This window comes from Haliaeetus albicilla, chromosome 1 (genome assembly GCF_947461875.1).
Source record: "Haliaeetus albicilla chromosome 1, bHalAlb1.1, whole genome shotgun sequence".
Classification (NCBI taxonomy): domain Eukaryota; kingdom Metazoa; phylum Chordata; class Aves; order Accipitriformes; family Accipitridae; genus Haliaeetus; species Haliaeetus albicilla.
The window spans coordinates 28,731,355-28,755,346 of NC_091483.1; the positions used below are offsets into that span (position 1 = coordinate 28,731,355).

At 40.7% G+C, this 23,992-nt stretch overlaps 1 protein-coding gene across 5 annotated transcripts; it reads left to right on the forward strand.

Moving 5' to 3' along the window:
- The first annotated feature begins 447 nt into the window (after positions 1–447).
- On the forward strand, positions 448–23,800 carry LOC104319909 (sodium/hydrogen exchanger 9B2). Of its 5 annotated transcripts, none has more exons than XM_069783519.1 (13): positions 453–892; positions 1,582–1,644; positions 3,539–3,641; positions 5,246–5,429; positions 7,808–7,978; positions 10,669–10,811; positions 12,729–12,856; positions 13,759–13,934; positions 14,473–14,579; positions 15,759–15,908; positions 18,224–18,332; positions 18,540–18,676; positions 19,650–23,800. In XM_069783519.1, the coding sequence occupies exons 3-13, from the start codon at positions 3,549–3,551 to the stop codon at positions 19,887–19,889; spliced, it is 1,638 nt and encodes a 545-aa protein (XP_069639620.1). In that variant the 5' UTR covers positions 453–892; positions 1,582–1,644; positions 3,539–3,548; the 3' UTR covers positions 19,890–23,800. The 5 variants fall into 5 exon arrangements, 4 of the variants coding, with proteins under 4 accessions (XP_069639639.1, XP_069639620.1, XP_069639610.1 ...); XR_011324678.1 differs by lacking the exon at positions 1,582–1,644 and having other exon boundaries at positions 457–892; positions 19,650–20,536; positions 20,849–23,800; XM_069783509.1 differs by lacking the exon at positions 1,582–1,644 and having other exon boundaries at positions 457–892.
- Positions 23,801–23,992: the final 192 nt, after the last annotated feature.

Sequence of the window (23,992 nt, forward strand, 5' to 3'; positions counted from 1 at the left end):
ATTCTGTGTAATGCTACTAGGAGCAAAGTAGCAACACACTGCATTTGGATCTGCTTTCATGTGCACCCAGTGTAGCTTGCAAAATGAGGTTGGGAGAGGTCTGTCTTGTACCCTCATGTGCACTTACAGATGAGGTGGACAGAGGTAGAAGTGTCTTCATGGGAACACCACAAATATGCAAGTTTTGTTTTGTTTATTTGTTTGTTTTTTAATTCTCCTGCCTGCCGCAATGCAATTCTTCTGCATGCACCCAGAGCAGAATCGTCTAGAGCCCGTTACCGTTTCTTTGCACCCACCCTCCCACAGTCTGAGTAAGAGGATTGTGTGTAGCTTCCCCACGTCCCTTCCCACAGCCACGGGAAAGGCCGCGTAGAAAGCAACCCGCCTCACGGGTGCAGCTTGCGATGAAATGACATGGGGAGCGGAGGGCTGGCGTTGGGAGACACAAAAATCTGCTTCCTTCTCCCTCCTCCTCCTCTTCCTCCTGGCTGCTGTGGGCTGCGGGCCGGTGCATCGCTCAGACCAACCCGAGGCCCCTCTGCCAGCTGGGGCGATAGCCACCCCTCGCCTGCCCGGCGGGGACCCCTTCACATTGCCAGGAAACACGAAGGCATCCGGGAAGCCCTTTCAGTCTTCCCAAGCCCCAGAGAGAGGTTTTTGCTGCTGGTCGACCTGAAGCTGTGGCTTTGGAGGAGGGACCGTGGCACCAGCAGCAACAGCAGGGGAGGAGGAGCAAGAGCTGGCACAGAGCTGCTGCTCCTCCTGCTCCTCCTGCTCCTGCTGCTTGCAGGGACTGGATTACCACCTCCTCAGCACGGAGATGTGGGACTAGCCGGGCAGGAGAGGCCTCAGAGAAAGCGGTTCCTCCCCTCCGATCCCTGCCGTTCCCCAGGTAAGTTTTCTTCCCGGATTTGCAGGTGGGAAGCTGCTGGGGAGGCGGGGAAGGAGGTTGCATCAGGCTTTACTCACGTCTTTCAGTGGATGGTGATGCGTGGTTTGGGCTGGGGGTTTAGTGGGGTTTTTGTTGGGGGTTTTTTGTTGTTGTTGTTTTTTGGGGGTTTTTTTGTTAGGGTTTTTTTTCTGCATGTTTGTTGCTCTGGTGGTGGCTGTGGTATTTTATTTGTATCCCTCTCTGTATGGTGTGTGCGCAAAGCCAGAATGTCGGCAGTCACCAAGGCGATACAGCTAATGACATAGGCATGCACATGCTGCCCCTGTCAGTCATCTCTTCAGTTCAGCTCTCCCTCCCCTTCTTCCTCCCTAACAGTTAAACGGAAGTAAAATGAGAGGGTCTAATAAAAACCTATAATAAAAACCTTTTTTGTTTCAAAATAAGGGAAGTATATTTTACAGGGTGGTACTGAAATAAGTCTGTTATTGGCTGGTTTCCATGTTACAGGTCTTAACCCTGTGGTATGAATTCTGCTCCAATTTCTCAATCGCTGATTTTGTTTGTATAGGGGGTGAAGCTTAAAAAAACAAAACAAACCCACAAAACAAACAAACAAATACCATGAACCCAAAAAACCCCCACCCTGGTGTGGGTAAACTGACTACTCGCTTTGGTCTCATTAATGCAAGTGGCTGTTGCTTGAAAGTAGCAGTATCGAGAACCTGACAGCATGAAGACCTGTCACAAACCAGGTAAGGACAGTACATCCACTATCAGACTCCTCATTCACACCTTGAAACCATTCCTGCTAAGCAGAACATCCAAGCTCCTTGCTTAGTCAATCTATCCTTTCCTGTACACTACTGTGAACAATGCATTAGGGAGCTGAAGCTGTTGTGAGGTAGATTTGGGCTTCTCAGAAGTATTAACATATTTGGTGTCAACAGCTACATGACCCCGAGAACTGGGATGTTGCCCATGCAAAGCTGGATGGAGAGCAATATCCTTCTGTCCTTTACCCACATGCACCCCTTTCAGAATTACAAAATTAAGTACATATACCCTGGGGAAGTGGTTGGTGAAGGGAAGGAGGGAGGCACTGGTAGGTTGCTAATACTTTCTATTCCAGTTAGTAGACTGGCATTTGTGGATTCCCAGTCCCAACAAAAGGATGAACGAACAATCCTATGAAAAAATCCCAAAGTATCACTTATTTCATTAAAAAACTTTGAGACCACAGCTATTTGGTTCCACAAGTGGTAATTAAAAATACAGAAAAGTACTGGAATTTGACTAAATTAACACTTTACATTTAAAAAGGAAAGAAAGCAAAAAACTATTACCTTAGAACACACTGAAAGTGTTTGCCTATGGCTCTGTATTCTTCCTCTATGCCTTGGCCATGTCTCAAGCCAGTTTCATGTTGGAACAGCTCAAACAAAACCACCCTGGTGTTACAATAGCCCCTGTCTTTGTTCATGGTGTCAATTGTTCCCAAATATCAAACATATCATTATAAATTTAAGGGTTGATAATTGTGAGAATCGGCTCTCTGACTCGCTTCCAGCAATTTAGCAAGGAAGGAATTTCTTGGCTCAAAAGTTCTGGTTTAACTTGAGCAGTGTTTTATATGGCCAGAGCAATGTAAAAGATTTCAAGTAAATGCTGTTAGTACTGAAATGTAGTTGGTGGAGAATACATGCACACCTTCGTTGTCACAGAGAAGAGCGTTAGCAAGCCTTGCCTTCAGATATGTACATGTGACTCTTGTTGGCTCAGACTTGTGAAACTACAGTAAATATTTGCAAAAACAAAATTCTGACATCCAGAACAGTACGCTGCCATATTTCTTTTAGCATCTATGGGACAAGAAGTGGATCAGTTAGACTGGGTAAATACAATGACAATTACCCGCAAACAACTTGGACCTTATTTCCCACTCTGAGAAGTATCTCCATGGGATATAAACAGTAAAAAAGAGCCATGTTTTCTCAGCCTCACCTGAATATAGAGTGCAAGTTGTGCGTAGTCCTGATCTTTATTCAAACAGGCATCTTCTGTTTCTTAGATACTCAGTCAATGCATTTGTGAATAGTGATATCTAACAGAACCATGTTCTTGAAAATTCCCCTGAAAACGAAGCTGGATCTGGTCAGGTTTAAGTTAGGGAGAAAAGCGTCCCCTTGTGTGTCTGCTTTAGAAACTATAGTTGTTGTTCTTAGCTTTATGAAATGGTCACTTGCACTGCCATGCACACAGGGCCTGTGACACTTCCAGAACTAATGGTCCTGGTAAATGGTGTTGACAGTAAATAAGCTTTATCTTGTGCTGATAAGAGGCACAAATAGATATAGATATTACACATTAGCACAGATCACTGATTCTAAAGCTCAGATTTTTTTTTATTTCTTTTTTTTTTTAGTGCTTGACTTTGTAAGCTTAATACTGTTCTCCTGTTAGTTTCTGTCTCTTGTTCTCACATACAGCATATACAGGCATGCAAAAAACATTAAATTCCAAATTGGGCTGTGAGGGTTTTTTCATGTGATCTATGGGGAAGGAGACAACATCACTGAGAAGTCTTCTATCTGGAAAATAGTATTATTTGCTTCTCTCTAACTTTTCTGTCTTTATCGCTTTCCTTAGGTTTACAACAATGGTAAAGGAGGTTAACGTAAATGATAATGAAGATACTGAGCCATCAGTATGTGAGACAAATGGCATGATTCCCATGCACGAGCAAAGTGAGGTAATTAATTAGGATCTCAAGTACAATTTTAGTCAGAGGAAACCCTCATTTTCCTTTCCTTTTTTCTTCCTACATCTGTTAAAATCCCTACATCTGAAGGGAATACAAAGAGAAATCTCAGTGGGAATTTCTTACAATTAACAAACGTTCAGTTTTTAAAAGTCTGTGGTGCGTTGGATTGCTGGAAATCAGTAGTTGTAATTTCAGCTTGAAGTGGAAAATGCGTCAGCATGCATTTTACAATCAGCTATGGAAGAGAATTGCATGGACTTAAGATTGCTTCTTTGCTTTCAAATTGTGCCTTTCAGTCCACTTGCTGAAAGTTGTTCATGCACGTCTTCCTCTTCATATCTAATAAAAATACCACACACCCCCCAGTTTTAAACTTCTATATGCATATTTCCAGTGTTCTTGGAAACTTCTATGCCTTTAAAAAAGATTTGCATTAAATGCAAGTAAAAATGAAATTCTTAATGTAAAAGGCACTTTAGAGTAAACATATAGTGTTGACTGTAAAGATAAGTACCGTACGGCATATCTTTACACACATGGGTAGCTGGTGATCATAGAATCACAGGGTAGATAAACAAGTAACTCCATGCTGAAAGCTCACAAGATTTGTGTTCCAACTGTGACTCTGAGTAAGGGATGTATATATATGTATCGAAAGAGAGAGAGAGATGAGACAGAAGAATTGTCAGAAATGTGGAACTATTACTGGAGGAGGGCCAAACCACAGTATAGGCAAGAATTCCATGTTCATCCTATGACAATGAGCTGACATGAAGGTGAATAATCATAAGGGAAGGTAGATGATTAACTTGTCAAAAATAAGGACCCTAAAATGAAGTGAGACACATATCCAAAAATGGTCAAAAAGTGCTTTGGCTATGAATATGGATAAGTAGATGAATCAGTATAAGTGAACAGCTTCAAGGAACCATTCTTCAAGGAAATAACTCCTAGGGCAGTATTTCTTCATCTCTACCTTGACTTACCAGCTTGAGCCTTCCAGCAATGGATCATGTGAGTAATGCTTGCACTGGCCAGCTGTTCTGTTTCTTTCATCTTTGTCTAATCATAAGTAGGTTTTGTTATTTTGATTCAAGGCTTTGCAACAGAAGTTATTTAGGAGTTATATTAAAGACACTGTCTCACTGAAATGATGCTAATCGTTAACTGTATTGTGAAGTCCAGTCTGGAAGCAGAACCTTATCAAATTGTAGAGAATATTAATAAATATTTAGCTTGTACACAAGACAAGCTGAACCTGGCCTGTTAATACTGTTTCTTCATCAAATATGCTGATATTATTGCTGAACAGGTGCTATTTGTATTGGGACAGGAGTCCTGTTGGTTGCAGATAAAAAGGCAAATGTCCCAGAGCCTCTTATATGCAGTTCTTTCTGCTGTGCAAATACAAATACATAACCCAAAATCCCAAATGTACTACAAAGCTGGACCATCCCTACAGCGGTTGTTTAGTTAATGTAGTCCTCTGTAGACAGTGTGGATCTAGCGCATCACAGCCAATTTCAGGTCTTGTACACTACTTCAAATGTATATGGTACCAATTCTGAGAGAGTCTCGTTGTTTTCATTCAGGAGGGACCAACAGCAGATGCCAAAGGTACTGATGGGAATGTACAAACAGAAGAAACTGCTCTCCTGAATCATTGTGCTCAGCAACCTCCAGAACCAATAGCAGGGTCTTCAGTACCTGCAAGAACATGGAGACAAATATTTACTTGTCCTCCTCAGGGTTTACTGGCCCGAACAGTGACAAATGGTATGTAAGAAAGACAGAGTTTAATTAAAGTGAGAAATAGTAAATGAAGTACTAATTTCTCGGATGTAATGATATCTGTCCGTTGACCTTGAAAATAACAAAGGGAAATACATATCACACTTTTGTTTCAATGTTTTAGCAGAAAAAAAATAACTAGGTGAAACAAAGGTTTGAATGTATAGTTTTTGTTCCTCCATTCTCTCTTGGGTATTTAACATGGTAGGTACGTTTTTTGCATTGCAAATTGTTTTCATCAGAAGAAAGACCTCTTAATTCTCATCTCAATAGTTCGTTTTGGTGTGAGAGCATTAAGATTATTATAAATACAGTGGTATTTTTGGCACACTGGATGGCTTTTTGTTGAATTAAGGGAACAAATACAAGACTTTGCAGTGATAGCTTCTTTTGTTCCTTAATACCCCAGGCTTGCAAAGCCAAGAATCCTAATCTACAAGGCAAACTGACTCATTCTCTTTAAGATTTGCCCTACTCTGAAGGCTCACAGAAGAGAATGCCTGGCTCACCAGTTATTTCAGACTTTTCCTAACAAAAGGCATTTCCTGTGGCTTTGACTGCTTCCACAGCCTCTGTTCTCTCTCACTTGCGATTCTTAGGCTTTTATGTTTGGAAATCTACTTGTCTTCCCTCTGCCACCTGTCACCCTTATATAACATTAAGAAAAATCTAGTCTGAAAATGCAATATGTTTTCTTATGATTATGAAAAGAGGGGTTTCTTCAACACATTTTTTCGTCTCCTTCAGTCTTCTGCTTTTATATCTATGCATGCCTGTTCTTGTTGGATAACTGTAGCAACAGATTAGGGAACCTGGAAAGAGCTTAATATTTTTAAATATTAAAACAGCATAAAAAATTAAAAAAAGCATCTTTCAGAGGATGACCTTATCCCACCAAGAGAGTGTTTGGAGCACCTGAGGAAAGAAGCCAGAAAGGGCATGTGTAGAGAGACCTGTCATTAATCCTGCAAAGCTGAGCTGAGGGGAAAAAAAAGGGATACAGGTTTTAGACACAAATCAGCCTACTTGTTTTAGAGAAGTTCTTCTGTACTGAAGGCTCCCGAGGAGTTACCAGGCAGTGTCCTTCCTATCTTGGAAATCCAACAAACCTGCCAAAAACCCCGCTTCTGAAAGAAAGTTTTGGGCTTACAACAAGGTGAGGGCTGTTTCAATACAGGGGTTTACCTGTGCAGGCTGAAGGTAACCATGCAACTAGCAGCACCTGAAATTGCAGGCCACTGTACATGCAGGGGATCCCTGCAGAGCAATTATGCTGAGACTGGCCCTTTGAAACCAGGCCTACAGCAGCAAGCAGGCAGCATGCCCTGGCCAGCAGGCAGCAAGCCCACGGACGATATTTGCATAAAGGCTCAGCCAGTTGTGGAGAGGTCCAAAAGGTTTCTGAAATGGGGGCAGCACGTCATCATGCAGAAGCACGCAGAAACCTGGGCATCTGATGCAACTGTTCACCTCCCAAGGAACAGTGGGAGAAGAAGCTGTTCCTTTTATACTACCAGGCAACTTCCTTTGTGGACAACCCCAAGAGGAATAAGTTTGCCTCCTCAGAAAAGACTCTCTCCAAAGAGCTGGAGAGGGAAGGCGGCCAGGAAGGCAATAGCACGGCAGGGGTTTGAACTACATGCAGAATGGCTATCAGGATCCAGAAAATGGATGAAATGCACTGGGAGGATGGGCAACAGCCACATATTTTTATAATATTTTCACTTAATGTTCACATAATATTTTTCAGGAAATTCTTTTCCCTGTGTATTATCCCTCTTTGATTGCTGTATCAAGGGAAGTATCTGTACTACTTCAGGCTGCCCAGAGACATGATCTTCTTCAGATTCCCACCCCACCCCCCCCATGGATAGCAATGCGTTGCATAAGTACATCCAGCCAAAAAATTATACTTAAATACTTTTAAAAATTAGACTGGAACTGCAGTCGTTAGCTTGAAGATATGCCAGGCTGTACAACAGCAGGTTCTTACTGCAGTTCTGAATTAGCTGAAGGAAGATAAGCAAATGCAAGATAAGTTAGTGAAAGTCTTTGCTTTAAATTTGGGACCTCTCAAGTCCTTTCCGCAGTGGCCCAAGGCTCACTAGGTACTTTTTGGTCCCTATTGATGTTCCTGTTACCGTTTTTTAGAATATCTTAACAACTATAGAATCAGAACATCAGCTTAGGGAGCATCAAAGATTAAACACATTGTTATGATTAAAGTATTTTTTAAGGTAAGTGATTTTATTTCTGAAAGTCACAGTACCTTTTTCATTAGTAGAAAAACAAATGTGATCTAACAGCAAACAAAGTTGTCCCTGAGAGATGATTAAATATGAATATTTCTTGTTTTGTTCCAGTTGCAATTGTGGTCCTGGTTTGGGCTGTGGTTTGGTCCATCACTGGGACTGAGTGTCTCCCAGGTGGAAATCTGTTTGGAATTCTGTTTCTTTATTTTTTTGCTGTCATTGGAGGTAAAATTTTTGGATTCATTAAAATACGAACACTACCCCCTCTCCCTGCTCTTCTAGGTAAGATACCCTTCTTTCTTTTTTTCCTGTGTATTTGTGTTGTTTAAACCATCAAGTAGTATTTGTATGCTAGGTATGTTTGGATTGGGAACAAACAACTGCATCATGCTCAAAATCTGCAGCTTTTCCAAGTGACTCTTATCTGGTCCTCTCTGAGAAGGTGCAAAATTCCCCAAACTAGCTCAAGTGAAATCTCCTGTATGTTACTAAGGCTCTCCTCTTAATTCTTTGGGGGCCAGAGAACTGTATACCTATTGTCCTTCAGTGCCCTCTGCCACAGTTACTTAGAATTTGGGTTTAATATCACTAAACAGGAGTCTTAGTCTAGACCTCCTGTTACAGTAGAATAATTAATTCATAAGAAAATTATTGCTGAGCTGTTTCGCAAGTGTCTTGCACAATTAAAATGTTTTCCAAAGAAAACTCTGCAGGAATTCCCTACTACTGGTAGTCTAAAGCAGTTTCTTTCTTCCCCTTCCTTTATCTCAAGTTAACTGAAACCCGAGAAAGTAAATTCACCACAAGGAATAATTCTTCTGAAGAGAGTTATTTTGAATCAGTCATAACATTTTTTTTCATATCAACATCTTATTTTACATAAAAATGCAAAACAGAAATGGGAGATGAAAATTACCTTAATTCTGATATCAGAACCTTTTCAGACATCTTTCCTAGAGGAAGTTTGGGTTAGATCAGTAGAATATTGTGAAGTGCTGCAATGTTAACAAAGCTGAAAAATGAAGCTCCAGGTTCTTCTCACCAGCTGTATACTGCCCCTTACTATGCTTAGTGCATAAATGAGTAAAGCTGTTGACAGACAGTAAAACTTCAGGGCAGAATGGGCTACAGATATCTGACTGTGGTGCATGGGTGTGATTTTGCAACGTGCATAGCTGGTGTTGTGCCTCACACAGTAGCACTGCTTACAGAAGAGCAGTTTAGCTTCATATACGGCTCTCTCCAGGCAGCATGTGCGTTCTTGCACCACTGAGTTTCACGAGCAAGAAAAAAATTCAAATGAGAGGGAGGGAAGTTTTGCGTATAGCATGCATGCCTGCAATAATATGAATACAGAATGTAACACACAGGGAGTCTGCCCTTGCTAAGTAAACTTCCCTCTTAAAAAAAAAAAAAGTTTCTGACCATTTGGATTCTGCTTTTTTTTAATTACATCTATATGTAAAAGTTATGAGCTGAGCATGAAACTGCTTGTCAGACAGGTAATACCGAACAACAGAAACTTAAGCATGACAGCACACGTCTGTTGAGTTGTTTAGGTCAGAGTTCATTGTTCAGATCCCTAGTCTTTGAGAAAAATTGGAGAAATCCGAGTCATTAGAAGAGATAGACAATGTCTTTGAATACTCTTTTTTACACTAAAAACACAAATCTTGTACTCTTACATGCCTTTAATCCACTTGTGCTAGGTGCAGTTCAGTATAACGTGGCTGGCTGCGCGCTTAAGTACCTTCTAGTAAGCCTCTGTCTCAGGAAAAGGGAGTGAAATTGCTACTGAAATAGTCACATAGTATATTTTGCAGAGAGGTTTCTGCTGCAGGCAACATGGAGCAGAACAGTGAAGATATCCTTTGAGGTGGGGTGGTTTTGCTTTGTTAAGTAGATTTCTAGATCAGGGTAGCTCCAGTGACTTGGACTTCATGCAAACATTGCAAAGAGCATGTGATCATTATACTAGCCTGATATAATTGTCATGAAGTACCACAGATTAATTATACCACTGTTTTTTTTCCGGGAGGTGGTAGGAAGAACAATGTCAGAATGTTTAGCATGTTCCAGGACAAATCAAGTCCACAGCCAAGGCTCACACCAAGCTGGGACTAACTCAAGCACAGTGTTACTTTTTGTCTTTTTTGGTTTCCTGTTTCTTAAGATGGCTGATATAAAATTATGCTACAAAAATGTATCTTTGAACGATCAGGACCTACAACATATCTCTGCAGATCTATATTTATAGTCAATGTTTCCTGTACTTTTCTGTATCCTTCCCAAACGACAGTTCCAACAGTTTTGCTAATATTTGCAAGAGGTTGAATCTTGCAAATAGCTCTAACAGAGGATAAGATCAAGTTCCTGATTCCCCCCCTCTTTCCCCCCCCTCTTTGCATATGAGTCATATTGCCAGAGCATTTTAAAATGTTTAAGTTAGTCCATGATTAGCTGTTTTAGATTATATTTCCCAATGAACTCAGCATTATGGTTCCTGTGATACCTGCATTTCTTTACACCTGAGAGGATTTTTAACAATTTCCAACTGCTGAGATAAATACACAATATTAGACGATCTTCCTCTTTTCATGTTAAAACAAGCTAACAAGAAAATTATCTTTAAGGATGCAGAGGAGGTGTCTGCTTATGGCAAGTATGACCTGCACCTGGTGAACAAAGCTGCATTCTGTTGACTCGCGCTAAAGCTATGTGTCAGCATCCTGCAGATTTATTCGTTGGTGACCTGGTGTGTTCTTAGGCCACTTTCAATGCTTTAAACATGTCTGTCTCTTTCCGTGCCTTAGTCCGCATTGTTAAAACACGGCTAATAATTCAGAACATGAGTTGTTTCTTTGTCTTTCACAAATACGTAATATGGTGTCTATTTTTGAGAATGCTATGCAAGCTTTTCTCATGCAATAAAACCAAATCATTTGACAGGAGCTTATTTGTTTTCATTTAAGGGATGCTACTTGCTGGTTTCCTAATCCGAAATACCCCGTTCATTAGTGACATCGTCCAGATAAACCTGCGCTGGTCTGCAGCACTGAGGAATATTGCTCTTTCAATTATCTTGACCCGAGCAGGACTCGGCCTGGATCCAAAGGTATGGCACCAGCCATTTGTCTGAGGCAAAGTATACAAGAGCCCTCAAAAAAAAGTGAATAATTGGTTCTGTTAAAAATATTGAACTGTTCAGTCTTGGAGGATCTGCAAATTAGATCACTACAGAAAACATAGTTTCTATTGTATAGTCATATGTATCTTAATATCAGCAGCTGGATTTGTAGAGTAGGCAAGCAATCTAAAAAAAATACCTGAAGAAAACTGGCTATTTTCCCCCTTGTCTTAAAGAAATTTCCTGCATTTTGTGAGCAGAATATCTTGAGGACATGTGCTCCATCATGGTCTGTCAGGAAGAGTTTACGCTCTCTGACAAACTCCCTGTCAGTTTACACTGACAAACTAAAACAAGTAAAGCAAGGGATCCCCAATCCTTGAAAGAAAATGTTGCTTGTGTTCTCACAAATCAAAAAAACCCAACCAACCAAAAAATCCAAACCTGTATGTCTTTTATTTTTTCTTTCCTTTTTTTTTTGAATCATTGCCATTTTTATGCAAATATATTAATTGCAAAGATGAGTCCTGCTGCACTACAGAAACAATGCTTCACATCACAATGAAAGCCCATAGCACTGCTGTGAACAAAAAAAAAGGTCTTCCTCTGCACACTATGAAATGCAATGTTCCATAAATTAATGAAGGCAAGGTTTTGCTTGATCAAAATCAGCTGGCTGAAATAAAGCTGTACCATATCGGCCCCTATCTATTTAAGTTTAAGGGACTGCGTAAAGTTTATATAAAATTTAGGTCAAGTATAGCTAGTTCAGAACAACTAAACTGATTTTTCTTAACCAAGGAAAAACTAGGGAGTTGCCAGTGCATCAGATATTTGGGAAAATAGGGTTTTGTCATTCTTGAAGAATGCCTGGTTTCCTAGATTATGATCATTTTTTTCCAAGACATTGAAGCTTGTATGTGTTGTTACACACAGCTTGGATGCCCAGTTCTGTGAGATTGCTTTTTTTTTTTCCTATTCTGTGACAACTTTTTTTTGCCAGGGAAACTTCATCTTTGACTCCTTTTTCTCCCATGTGGCATCAAAACTGTCATTTGGACTCTGTATGTAGAAATGCTTTGATGCAGCTACAGTTATTCCTCATGTAATTGAAGCTGTGAAGCCAAAGATGTCAGTTGCTCGGGTGATTCTCAGCCCTAATTTACCAGTGCAGTTTATCCTGGCATAAAAGTGCAACTTGTTGATTTCCTCCCCCCCCATGTCAGAATTAGGCATCTGTCCTAGCAGAGTCAGTCATGTTTGTGACTATTAAAGGCAGCTGTTACAAGTAAATACTCTGTTTTAGAGAATTTTTTTAATAGACGTTGCTGAGCCAAATGGAACTTAATCTTCTCTGGGTATCAAGTGAGAGACAGCTGAAAGAGATGCTTGGTTCCTTGTGCCAAGTTTATGCAGTTCTACAACTTTTCATGATTTGTTTGTGGATTTGGGGATAATTTTTGGGGGGTGCTCATGCAGCTTGTGGGAACATAGCAAAATCTTTTGTGGATGGAGCAGATGACCTCAAGTAACTGTGGGTAAAGCAGCTATGCACTTTTTTTTTTGAGGGTGCACTTTTCAAATGGATCCCAGCTAGGCCAACCTCTCACATTTAGTTTGCTCTGCACAAGAAGCTAAACAGAATTTTCTGCCACTCCTTCCTGGGATATGCAGGAACTTTGTCAAACCTAGATTCGGTGGGTTTCACTGCCACACTTGGAATTTTATATTCAAATCCAGCTGTGCTTGACCCTATCTCTGGCTGAGGCCATGTAAAGCTGTCACATCCTGTACTGCAGCTCAGAGGGGATTCTTTTAATAAACCACATAAGATCGTAAATGTATTTCTTCTCTATAAAGCCAAGGGTACTGATACTAATGTCTGAATGTGGTTTTACATTGTAGGCTCTTAAGAAGCTCAAAGCAGTCTGTTTACGGCTTTCTTTCGGACCATGCATCTCAGAAACATGCACAGCTGCTGTTCTTGCCTACTTGTTCATGCATTTGCCATGGCAATGGGGATTTATATTAGGGTAACGTACCCTCTTTTCTCCTGCATGACAAAGGTGCCTGTTTTCATCCTACAGCTAAATGATCCAAGTGCGGTTAGTTCTCTGCACCAAGCAGAGACCTCAGTTTAACACCAGTTAGGAAGCTGAGCTTAGCCCCTGTGGTTGTTTGCTTACTATTCATGTCTGGCTCTGTGGCTAATTTAACGGTCACATTTCCAGGCTGTGGAGGAGTACTTGCATCATCACTCTTCTGTGTTTGTGATCTGAGCACTTGAAGAAGGATGGTGCAATCCCTGAGTCTTTAACCACAACACAGGGGGCTCTTAAGAGACAGAAAATGATACCACAATTTGGAGAATCTTCATATTGGAACTCAGAGTTTCCTTGCAGAGAGATGCACGTAGGACAGCCTTCCTGTTACAAGGGTAAGGATATGGCATGTTATATTCTGGAGTAATATCCTTGAAGAGGAAATCTTTTCCATCTAGCCCTATCTAAACTGGTGGACTTGGTCAGGACCCATATACTGGAGCAAGATGGGTGAACTTCTCCTCTGCCGCACACCGATTTTTCTAAGAAGGAACTGGGCTACTGAATCATAAGCATGTCTAGACTAGGTTCCTAAATGGGAGAACCAAGGCATATATCAGGGAGCATAAAGCATAAACAGACCTTTACATAAGGTATTTTCCTTGCCTTTCCCTGCTAATTACAAGCAGAGATATTTCTATGCATAATTGCAGTCAGCTCTTACTTCCTGCCCAGCTCAATAGCATTAAAAGTAAAGGGCTCCACAGACGAAGACTTGAGTCTACCCTGCAGGCCAGTTATGCTCCCTGATATATGGATTGGCGTCAGAACGTTTTGAAGTTTTTTAGTTCAGCACTTTCTTTTTAAGAGAGGCTGAACCTATGTGTTTTCAGTTTTGTTCTAGGTGCAGTCTCCCCTGCTGTGGTGGTTCCCTCAATGCTGATTTTACAAGCTGGGGGATATGGAGTGGAGAAAGGTGTCCCAACTTTGCTAATGGCAGCCGGCAGCATTGATGACATTCTGGCTATCACAGGCTTCAACACTTGCCTTGGGATGGCTTTCTCTTCTGGTATGCTGGTTAATCTGTACTTGGTGAAATCCAGAACAGTGATATTTTGAAGAATGTGCGCTCTGTTGTGGTTGACTGGTCCGTAACTTAATGACATCTCCTTATAAAGTTCATGTATGGATTTGAATATTGAGAAGGATATTACCCACAATCAAAAGTCTTGCTGTAACATTGTCTGCTCTGAGTTGTGGGTCACAACAACTTTCAGGGAACATTTTTCCCTGGCTGCTCCCTTAGCTGCCAAGTCTAGTCCCTGCATGCCCAACATAATTCTTTCAAATTTTCCTGGGTTTGGCAATGTTCTCACAGTGGCTCTTCCTCTGACTTCTCTGACACACTTTCTTGGTATGAGCTTTCGGAGAGAGAAAGTTGTACTATCCATTTCTTTCAGGCCCATTGGTTCCCTCCTGAACCCCTTTGCCTCCAAGTAATTTAAAGCAGACACTGTCTTGGAATCACCCTCGTAGGTCTATAGTGTGGTTTGTGCATGAAGGGTCTGTGTACGGCTTACTGAACCCATTTTTCTTTTGCCAAGTAGGTTCTACTCTGTACAATGTTCTTCGTGGAGTGCTGGAGGTTGCTGTTGGCATAGCAGCTGGAGGGATCCTGGGAATGTTCATTCGATATTTCCCAAGCCATGATCAGGTAAAAACCCAGTAAAAAAAGCTTTTTATAAAATAGAGATTCTTTGCTAAGGGATAATGTTCTTAAGTTATTAATTTCCAAGCTTCATGTGAAGCTGGTTTTGGGGAAAGTTGTGTCCAGTGCTAACTTCCAGGTTGCAAAGCCTATCAAGTGAGGATGTGTGTTTTATAGGTGATTACTTGTTTACTGCAACTATAACAATATATGATGTCGTAGTCCTTCCTGATGCAGAGTTTGGAACCCAGCTCACCTTCCTGCTCTCATTGAAGGTGGTGGAAATGTCCACATGTAAAGGAGAAATGGTCTGATACCCATTTCAGACAGTAAAACAATTGTCAATTAGATTGATGTGTGATGCATTTACTTTTGTAAGATGTTTCCAGTAAGCTTAAGATTAAAAACGAGTAAAGAGGACAGATTGTAGGCTTTAAGTGATTGGGCGTATCATTAATGCTAATTAGAATGTGTTACTTTCAATAAAAATTAAGCTTATATAAAGTGGTAGATGAATTTACTATAAAGGGGCAATTAAGTGAACAGAAAATTGTGGAAGAAAGTAGATATGTTCTGGACTACTGAAGTCCATTTGAAAAGCATCTATTGCCCTCAGTGGGACCAAATTTTCTTCATATTAAATGACACTAAGAAGTGTGATACAGAAGCTAAAGAGATATATAGAAATGGGGAGCAATGGCAGAGATATAACTGTGTTCTGTGAGACTGGATCAAATAAAACTAGACTGTCCCTGGCAAACATTTGTTTGACTTGTCCTTAAAAACATCCAGTGGCATGGATTTCACCTCTCCTTGGATAAACTGTTCTAGTACTTGACTGTACAGGTAGAAAATCCTGTTATCACAGAATTGAAGCAGGGCTGTTAGAATAAAGCATCATGTTCCTTGTGATACAAAAAGCCTATTGGCCGTAAGATTTTGGATGGGCAGAGTAAAGAAATTATTAAATTTCCAAAATTTAAATTGCTTAGGAATTAATGTCCAAAAAAACCCCCTCAACTCAACTTAGCAGTTCAAGTCTCACTGAAAAGCTTTGATTCTTTCACAAGGGTTAATGGCAATTTTTATTTCCAAATTGTTATTTTCAAAATTAACAGAAGTAACATTTTTCCTCCATTTCTAAAAGAAATTTATGTTTTTGTTTGTCTCTTTCCTTGGCTGCAGGCATCTCTGGCATGGAAGAGATCGTATTTTGTACTTGGGCTGTCCATGTTTGCTGTTTTTGGCAGCATCTACTTTGGCTTCCCTGGATCAGGAGGGCTCTGCACGTTAGTCTTAGCTTTTGTTGCAGGTGTGGGATGGTCTGATGAAAAGGTGAATGTTTACATAAAGAAGCATACCATACCAAAACTCCTTTGAATGTACAGTCTGACAGGAGTTTGAATTTCTGTCAGGAGTGGTAATGGTGCATTTATGAAGCTTTAGGGGGTGTATGGATTAAAAAAAAACATTCTATGTTTATTTTGGAAGTCTTTAACATTTAGCATGACAGAAAGTTACCATGTATGTGAATATATATTGATACAGAGCCTAATGCTCACAAGCTTTTCTTAGACATCTTAAGCCATGTAAAGGATGGCAAGTTGTCAAGGCACTTGGCTAGGAATCCAAAGCTTTATGTCGCAGCTCTGTGTCTATAACCTTACACAGCCACTTTATGGTAAGATTTACAAACAGGTGTCCAAAATACAGTTGTGCACATGGCCCGAATACCCTGAGGTTTTGTACCCTGTGGTTTTGCAGGGGGTGAAATGGAAAACACTAATTAACCATCCTCTCTCATCTTTCCCAAATCCCAGCCAGTGTATTCTGGATAAATCAGAGAGCAGGGTGCCCACAATAAATGGTGATATAAGGCCATACAAAAACCATACAAAAGACTGCTTTTTAGTCACTTTCCCTTAGCTACTAAGCCTGCTTCCTTTTACTGTTGCTGCCCCGCTGCATTTCTGTACCTTGGCACGTCTCACTGCCTCTTTTGCTTGATACCATCTACACTTAATGTTTTAAGGGCATCTTTCTCTCCACAGCTGTAGCATTGCAACATGCAGTAGGAGAAGGGGAGAAGAAGAGAAAGGAAAGGGCATCAGATATAGCAGAGTCCACATTATTATCCCCATCTAGACCCTGACTTCAGTAAGATCTCAAGGTTTGTTAAAACAATGAAAAAGAAACCATGTTTTCTATTGAAAGTATTACATTGTTGTCCAATTTTAAAAGAAGAAAAACTCGTCTTGGGATTAACTACTTACGCACATTAGAATTGATAAAGCTCTCTATTGAAAAGCTTTTAAACCATTTCAGAAGGAAGGACCTTAAAAGAGTGTATGCAGCCTATAAATGCTTAGTTTAATTTCTTTTGATCAGTGAATGAAGCTTCTTGGCCTTAAGGATGTTGATTTCAACTCTTCTTTATCAGATACAGTCAGAGATGTCTGCATACTGTATACTCAATATATTACCAAGGTTTTCCTGCTGAGCTTCTCAAGGGCCACTGCCTCCTGCTGTGCCTGGTGGAAGTCACTTGGCAAATGCTGTCCACTGAGAACAAGGACCATCGTACCTATTGCTGGAACAGTTAAGTGGACAGTAAACAGACTGAAGTAATGCTAACATCTGTAAAGAGGATTAATTTTTGCCAAAAAAGAAAAGGGTGAGATAACCAGGAGAAATAAGGCAGATAAAGAAAAATGTTCAGAAGTCTGTATATTTCCACCTTGATCTCTCTAAGGTTACAGAAGTTTTTGTATTACAGTCATCTACCATTGACTGAAGAGCAAGAGATGTTGCAGGATCAGTCTTAGAGAGAACACCAAGGACAGGACATGTCTAGGCTCTGGACTGATTATTAAGTGGCAGAGCACCGCACTCATATTTTCCACACACTCCAGTCTGAAGGCTCGTTCGCTATTGCAGAACCCACTTAATTAAAAAAGAAGTGCTATTAGATATGCTATGTGTAGCTTTTCAGGTAAGTGGAAGATTCCTGTTTATCCTGGCAGCAATTGTTTTAGGAAAATTGTTAGGTGTAAAGTTCAAACACAAGGAGAAAAGGTGGCTTTGCCCTTATACAGTACTTCGCACTGGAAAGTTCAACACCTTTCACTAGGAAGGGATTTCAGATTTGCTCAGTCTAACTTTGCTGCTGCCGTTCACATGGAGACAGGCCTCTGACTGTGTGCAGCGTGAGCGGTGTTAGGTGATGGCTGAAACTTTTGAGGGTCTAACTCTGCTCAGATACAAATGGAAGAATACGCTTAAGCACGCAGTTCCCAAAGGCTCAGAAACTTCAGAGCAAGCTGTTGAAATTACTTCTTCCTAAATACTGAAAATCAACTAGCGCTATTTTCTTCCTCTTATCTGCAAACTGCTATTACTGTTCAAACATCAGTGATTTTTATTTCTTTTCTTGAGATAGCAAGCATTTATTTACTAGCAGAGCTAGACAAACTCTGACCTTTGAAAGGTGTGCAACTGATTTTGAATCTTTTAGTATTAGGTCAAAGAAGGAGGAGCAATTCTGGATAATCTTTATGATACATTTTCACTTTGTCCTTTGATTAATTAAATGTTGTGCCTACTTGGCCATATTTTTGTGAATTTACAGATTATTTTTGTTTTCATTGCAGAGGGAAGTAGAAAAAATTGTCGCAGTTGCATGGAATATCTTTCAACCTTTTCTTTTTGGTTTAATTGGAGCAGAAGTATCCGTTATGTCTCTAAGGCCTGAAACGGTTGGTAAGATCACTCACTAATTATCCAGCTTTCAATATTGGCTTCCAAAGAATCTCTATAAAGACATCTAAAGCAAAGCAGACTACAGCTGACCCCAAAAAATCCAAAAAACCAAAAGCCAACCTCACTGTAAAGCTACAGTTTTAGGAAGCTTATTCCCCTCGGGCACCTATGCACAAAAGTACTGAGAAGTGTTTGTCTTTGTTGCAGGGCTCTGTGTGGCTACACTAGGTATTGCCCTAGTTGTGCGAATTATAGCAACATTCCTGATGGTGTGTTTTGCTGGGTTTAATTTCAAGGAGAAAGTATTCGTCTCATTGGCATGGATTCCCAAAGCCACTGTCCAGGTAAACAGTCCAACATCACTTTAATTCCCGGCTAAATCTATTGACCTTAGCAAAGCTCTTCATAACTAGCACAGCAGTAATCAGGCTCAATAACAGCGGAGTGTAGCATATGGACAGTTCATATTCTAAACCACCCTATATCTGCTTGAAAAGTGCACAGAGAGCCTTCTATGTGAAGGTGTTTTGCTTGCATCCTGGGTTGTAGTCTTAATAATGACAGCAAATTGTACATGTATCGTAGGAAGTTAGCTATTTCTCAGCTACTGCAGATTATTGTGCCTTTACATACAGATTCTGAGAACTCTCAAAACAAAAGTAAAAGCATTTCCCTCTTACACATGAAGTGTCTGCAGGGGCAGTCACACCAGAGGCTCAGAGTGGGTTTTCAGTTTGTGGTCATTTTGGTAAGGGTTAGTGTGACAGCCATACTGCTAGAGAAGCCTCAGGCTGTCTGCATTCCTGCTCCTTTATTTCAGTGATTGTTAAGTCATTTAGACTTTGGCTCAATAGCATGATTATTTGCAAACAAAAGTTAATAATCAGAACAGGCAGGGATTATTGCAAGATTTGTGAACTAGATTTTCAGAAGCTGCTACTAGCTGACTGCTGTCAGGACGAATTCTCAAAGTGTGGCATTTTAACAGCTGCAATACGCAATATACTGGCCCATTTCATTAATCATACATCCTCCAGAAATGTGGATAGGATGGCAGCTAAGCAATGTTCTTAACGGGAGGGAACCACCCAGATAAACTCATTAGCTTAGGAAATTTGAAGTGTAGCCAAGTGAAAATTGTTCTCATAGGTGTAATATAACATTTACTTTTCTATGTACTGCCTAGAAACAAATGGGTTGAATGTACTAAAAATGTCAAATTTATGTTAAATGTTGACTCATGATTAGTCTCTTTTTTTTCCTCTTTCAGTGCTAAAGGTTATTTGCTCCATCTCAGCAATGTTTTCTTTCCTGCAGGCTGCAATAGGTTCCCTTGCCCTGGATACAGCGAGAAGTCATCAGGATGAGCAACTTGAAAAGTATGGAATGGATGTACTGACAGTAGCTTTCTTGGCTATCTTGATCACTGCTCCAGTTGGAGCCCTGGTTATTGGCTTGGCAGGGCCCAGACTTTTGCAGAAGGCTCAGACAACTAGCAAGGAGGATGAGGAAGGTGCTGAGGTTGGAGAAGAGGCAGAGGCCTGTGAACCTTCGTAGGACAGCCATCTACAGCAGTATGGTCCTTCAGCCCTTACCCTTCTGTTGAGTAAACACAGCATGTCTGTAATCTTCATGGAGGAAACCAAAACAAGTATCAGTTATGTCTGCTATTTTAAAAGCAGCCCTGGTGGAGTTTTATAAAATATTTTTATGTGTTGATGATGCCTTAAGAGATGAAATAGCTGAACATACAGTGAACAGGCTGGCCAGGCAGTGAGTCACTGAGAAGTCAGCAGTGAACAGTTACTTGAAATGTGTGGGTGTAAGGCCAGGGAGAGGATCAGAACTGTTCAGGCATGGAGTGGAGTCATGAGGTGGAATATAAACAGAAGAAAATGGAGACTGATGTGAATAACTTCTTGACAGCTGAAATGGGGCTGTGAGATGACGAGTTCAACAGCTCAAAGAATGCAACTTCTGAATAAGAGACTGCTGACACATGGTGAATGAGTCCTGCCACGGGTCGGTGATTCCATCTCCTTCCTCATTTGGGCTCCAAAACTTGCCTTTTCCTATCACTGTTCTTCCTCACAGCTCATGCACTCCTTTGTGCCTTCAAGGGACTGTCAGCTCTGGTTGTAGCAAGAAACAGCAAGTGGTACTTAATGTGCTGAAAGAGACAGTTGGGTCCATCACAGACTCTGGTAATACAGGTGTGGCTGGTGCTGGCAGACAAAAGAACTGAGCTTGAAAATGGGATGAGGGTTGTGGAGAGGCTATAAGGAGTGGGAGTGGGCTGTATGGGATCGGGATGGCTGCTTCTTCATGTGTGTACCTCAGCCTTTGCACAACATGACGTCAAGGGAAGGAAAGCCAGCTCTTTGGCCACTGAGAGCGGCTATGGTCTCGTGCTGGCCACTGTGGGACGGAGGGGAGGGCTCTTCTCGGGGGGGGGGGGGGGGGGGTGCTGACACAGCAAGGCCAAGGTGGCAATGAGTTGTCCCTTTCTTCCTCAGCTCCTTTTGGGGAACTTGGCAATAGCAGCAGACCTCTTCTCAAATCAAGATTTGTGGCTCAGCTGGGATCTCCTGTTGCTTTGTCCTAAGTTAATACTCATCTGGCTGAGAAAATGCCATGATCAGGTCCTTCTCACATCTGCATTCGGATAACTGCAGCAAAGAAAACGAGGTAGTTGCTAAAAATATAGCCAGTTAGTGCTCATTTTTCCAAGAGGTGACTGGCTGGATTGACTGTGGAGAGTGGAGGCCTCCCACATTTTCCAGGGCATTTTTTACCTCTGACCGATGCAGAAAACTAATATACTTTAAATGAATAGCCTTGAGAATGCAGTGCTGAGAGGGATGGTAAAAAGCAAAAGGAGCCTCATTCTCACCTACCTTCAGAAAGGCTGCTGTGTGAAGGCAGGTGTCACGAGGAAGCAGTGTTTAGGACACAGCGCTAACACCCTCAGCGTGTACCCACAGATCCTGTGGGTCTTTCCAGAAATGCAAGATGTGTGTGGCTGTGGATCGCAGTAATGACTGGCAACACTCATGTCAAATATCTTGCCCAAACATTTCACCAGGGGGAGCAAAAAGCTCAAAGGTGGTTTTCTTCATTTTATTTAATATAGATGCCTCCTGCACAGTCAGTTGCAATATAGTTCACATTTGATTTTCCCATTCCCAGAAGAGTTTCCTTTCTCTTCTCCTTGACTGTCCTAAAGCCAGGAGTAAACCTCCTCTGTTGATCAAAATCCTGCTCTTGCCTTTAGCTTTAGTATCAGTTAGGGTTTAGTATTGACAGATATCAGCAAATCTTTCTTGCTCTATATGTTTTGTACAAGTAACTAGCTCCAAGGAGGTCATTCCCAGCTCCATTCTGAAGCACGGAGCCAGTACAGCATCCCTCAGAAACTGGAAGTTTTGTTATTTTTTACTAAGGGTGTTAGTGCCTATAACTGAGGCGGACAACACCTCGCTGCAGATTTCTACACTATATTTCACTGAACTCATTTTACAGGATACTCTATAGAATATATTTGATGTGTTTAGATGTTTTTGGCATAAGTAAGAATTTAGCTTTTACACTTTTAATATGCAACACAAGAATACTTTTAAAAGAAAACTGTCTGAAACTGTATTATTTGCAGAGTGTCAAAAGCGTATGCCTCTGTATACAGATTAATTACAGCTCAGTATGTATGCCTTTGTACGTGCCTTCCTCTCCAAGCCAAAAAGAAAGCTTCCTGAGAAATATTTAAGGTTCATAGCCTGCAATTCAATTCCAGCACAGTGATAAAAATTCCAGGAAATTCTTTGGTAAGTTTTCCCCTAACAGTTGTCAAACACATTGACATTTTTCTTACTATACACACTGCTGTTCTCTCCGCTTCTTTGGGGAATGTACAATCTTTAGTTCAGTTCATGTTTGTACCTTGACCACAAAGGGAGATGCTTTCGAACTGCACACTGATGAATGGTTAGGGTGCTGTGCTTGGTGGTTATTGCGTCAGCCATTGACTTCTGCGCCTGTTCTGCCTACTTTGCAGGGCTCACGGGGGTACTCTGTTACTTAAGCAGGGGTAGTTTTAACAGGAGGTTATTATACTTGGAAACTGTAACGTCTATAAACTTAATTGATAAGATGAAGGAATATGGTGTTCAGTTCATCAGTGACTGTCTGTACAATAATTCTACTTGAGTAAAACTTACAGGAGTAGAAGCTTTATATAGTGCACTTTTTCATAAAGTTTTATAAGTAGAATCCTCCTGCAGGGAGGGATCGCTATGCTGAATTTGGAGTCTCTTCAATAACAGAAGTGTGACATGTTAAGGATTATAGCCCTTTAAATTTGAACACAACCTTAAGTATGCAAGCAAACCTCTGACAAACAGCCCTTGTTCATGATAGCCTCCAGTACTTGCTCACCATCATAACAGCATCTCATAAATTGGATTTATCATGTTCCCTTAACCTCAGTACACTCTCAATTTATTCACTACATCACTCCCACCATTCTAAGTGCCTGAATAGCTCTATACCAATAAAGTGTCATCTTGTTCACTAATCTAAATGAAATTGAATCAATTTTCCTTTCCTCACCACCATATCTGGATGTTTCTCACAAGACCCCTTTCCCCCAGCTTTTATTAAATCTTCAAAAAGAATCAGGTTGAAGCTATTACATAGACCTGCAGATCTAAAATGAAAAGCATTAATGCTTTATAATCCTCCTCTCCTTGCCTTCCAGAAAGGAACAAAACACTTGCATCTTGCCATGAAAAGAAATGTTATATCAGGGCTAAGAACCTAGGAGACTGGTTTTAATAAGTATCATGACAATTTCAGCTGATTTTAAATAGCAGTTAACTTTGAGATATGATTTCACTTTTTATCAGAGTTTGTGTGGGTAAAGTCATGACATTTAAGACCATCTCCCTTTTAACAAATGCCATGAAATCACTCATGAATAATGCATAAATTCAAGCCAATAAAATCTTTATGCCATGCCAGTCTCTTATTTGCAGGAAATAAAATTATAGCATAATGTGCAGTAAACTATAACCAGAGGAGTCCTGCTGTCATGAGACATAATCATAGGCATAATGTGGGAGAGTACTGAGCACGGCATATGTGTGCCGTTCTAGAAGGTTCACAAGAACCTCTGCAGCAGAAGGGTCTGACAGCACAGCGTGTTTCTGGGGGCCAGCAGCAGGCAGCATATGGGAAAAGACAGAAATTGGCCATCTGGAAGGAGGAAGTCGCACAGGCCAGGGGCTGCAGTGATAATGCAATTATAATCACTGCTTTCTCTCTCTTTTTTAGCCAAACTGAGCATTTTAGGGACTTTAGACTGAAGTCTAAAATTAACCATGAAACACTCATGGTGTAATACAGCCACAAAACAATGAATGATACAGGTTTTGCATTGTGCTTTTTAAATAAACGGTGTGCAAGAGATCAAATTTTGTGCCAACTGCACTTCAATGACATTTACTTTGTCTAGTAGTTGCCACAAGTCAGTCATCTTTCTCTAAACACATCTGTTTTACAGGTTTATTTGTGATCTATCATAACTATTGTTCAAATTCATAATCAAAAGAAAGGTAAACATTACTGTTCTTGTAGAGCAAAAAGCCATATCATGACATGCCAAG

What these genes read in the sequence shown, in the direction of transcription:
- LOC104319909 (XM_069783519.1), top strand. Translation starts at nt 3,549, where the DNA reads ATGGTAAAGGAGGTTAACGTAAATGATAATGAAGATACTGAGCCATCA. An exon ending in CAATGGGGATTTATATTAGG is followed by an intron (nt 12,857 to 13,758) that starts GTAACGTACCCT and finishes ATGTGTTTTCAG; the next exon opens with TTTTGTTCTAGGTGCAGTCT. An exon ending in ATTTCCCAAGCCATGATCAG is followed by an intron (nt 14,580 to 15,758) that starts GTAAAAACCCAG and finishes CCTTGGCTGCAG; the next exon opens with GCATCTCTGGCATGGAAGAG.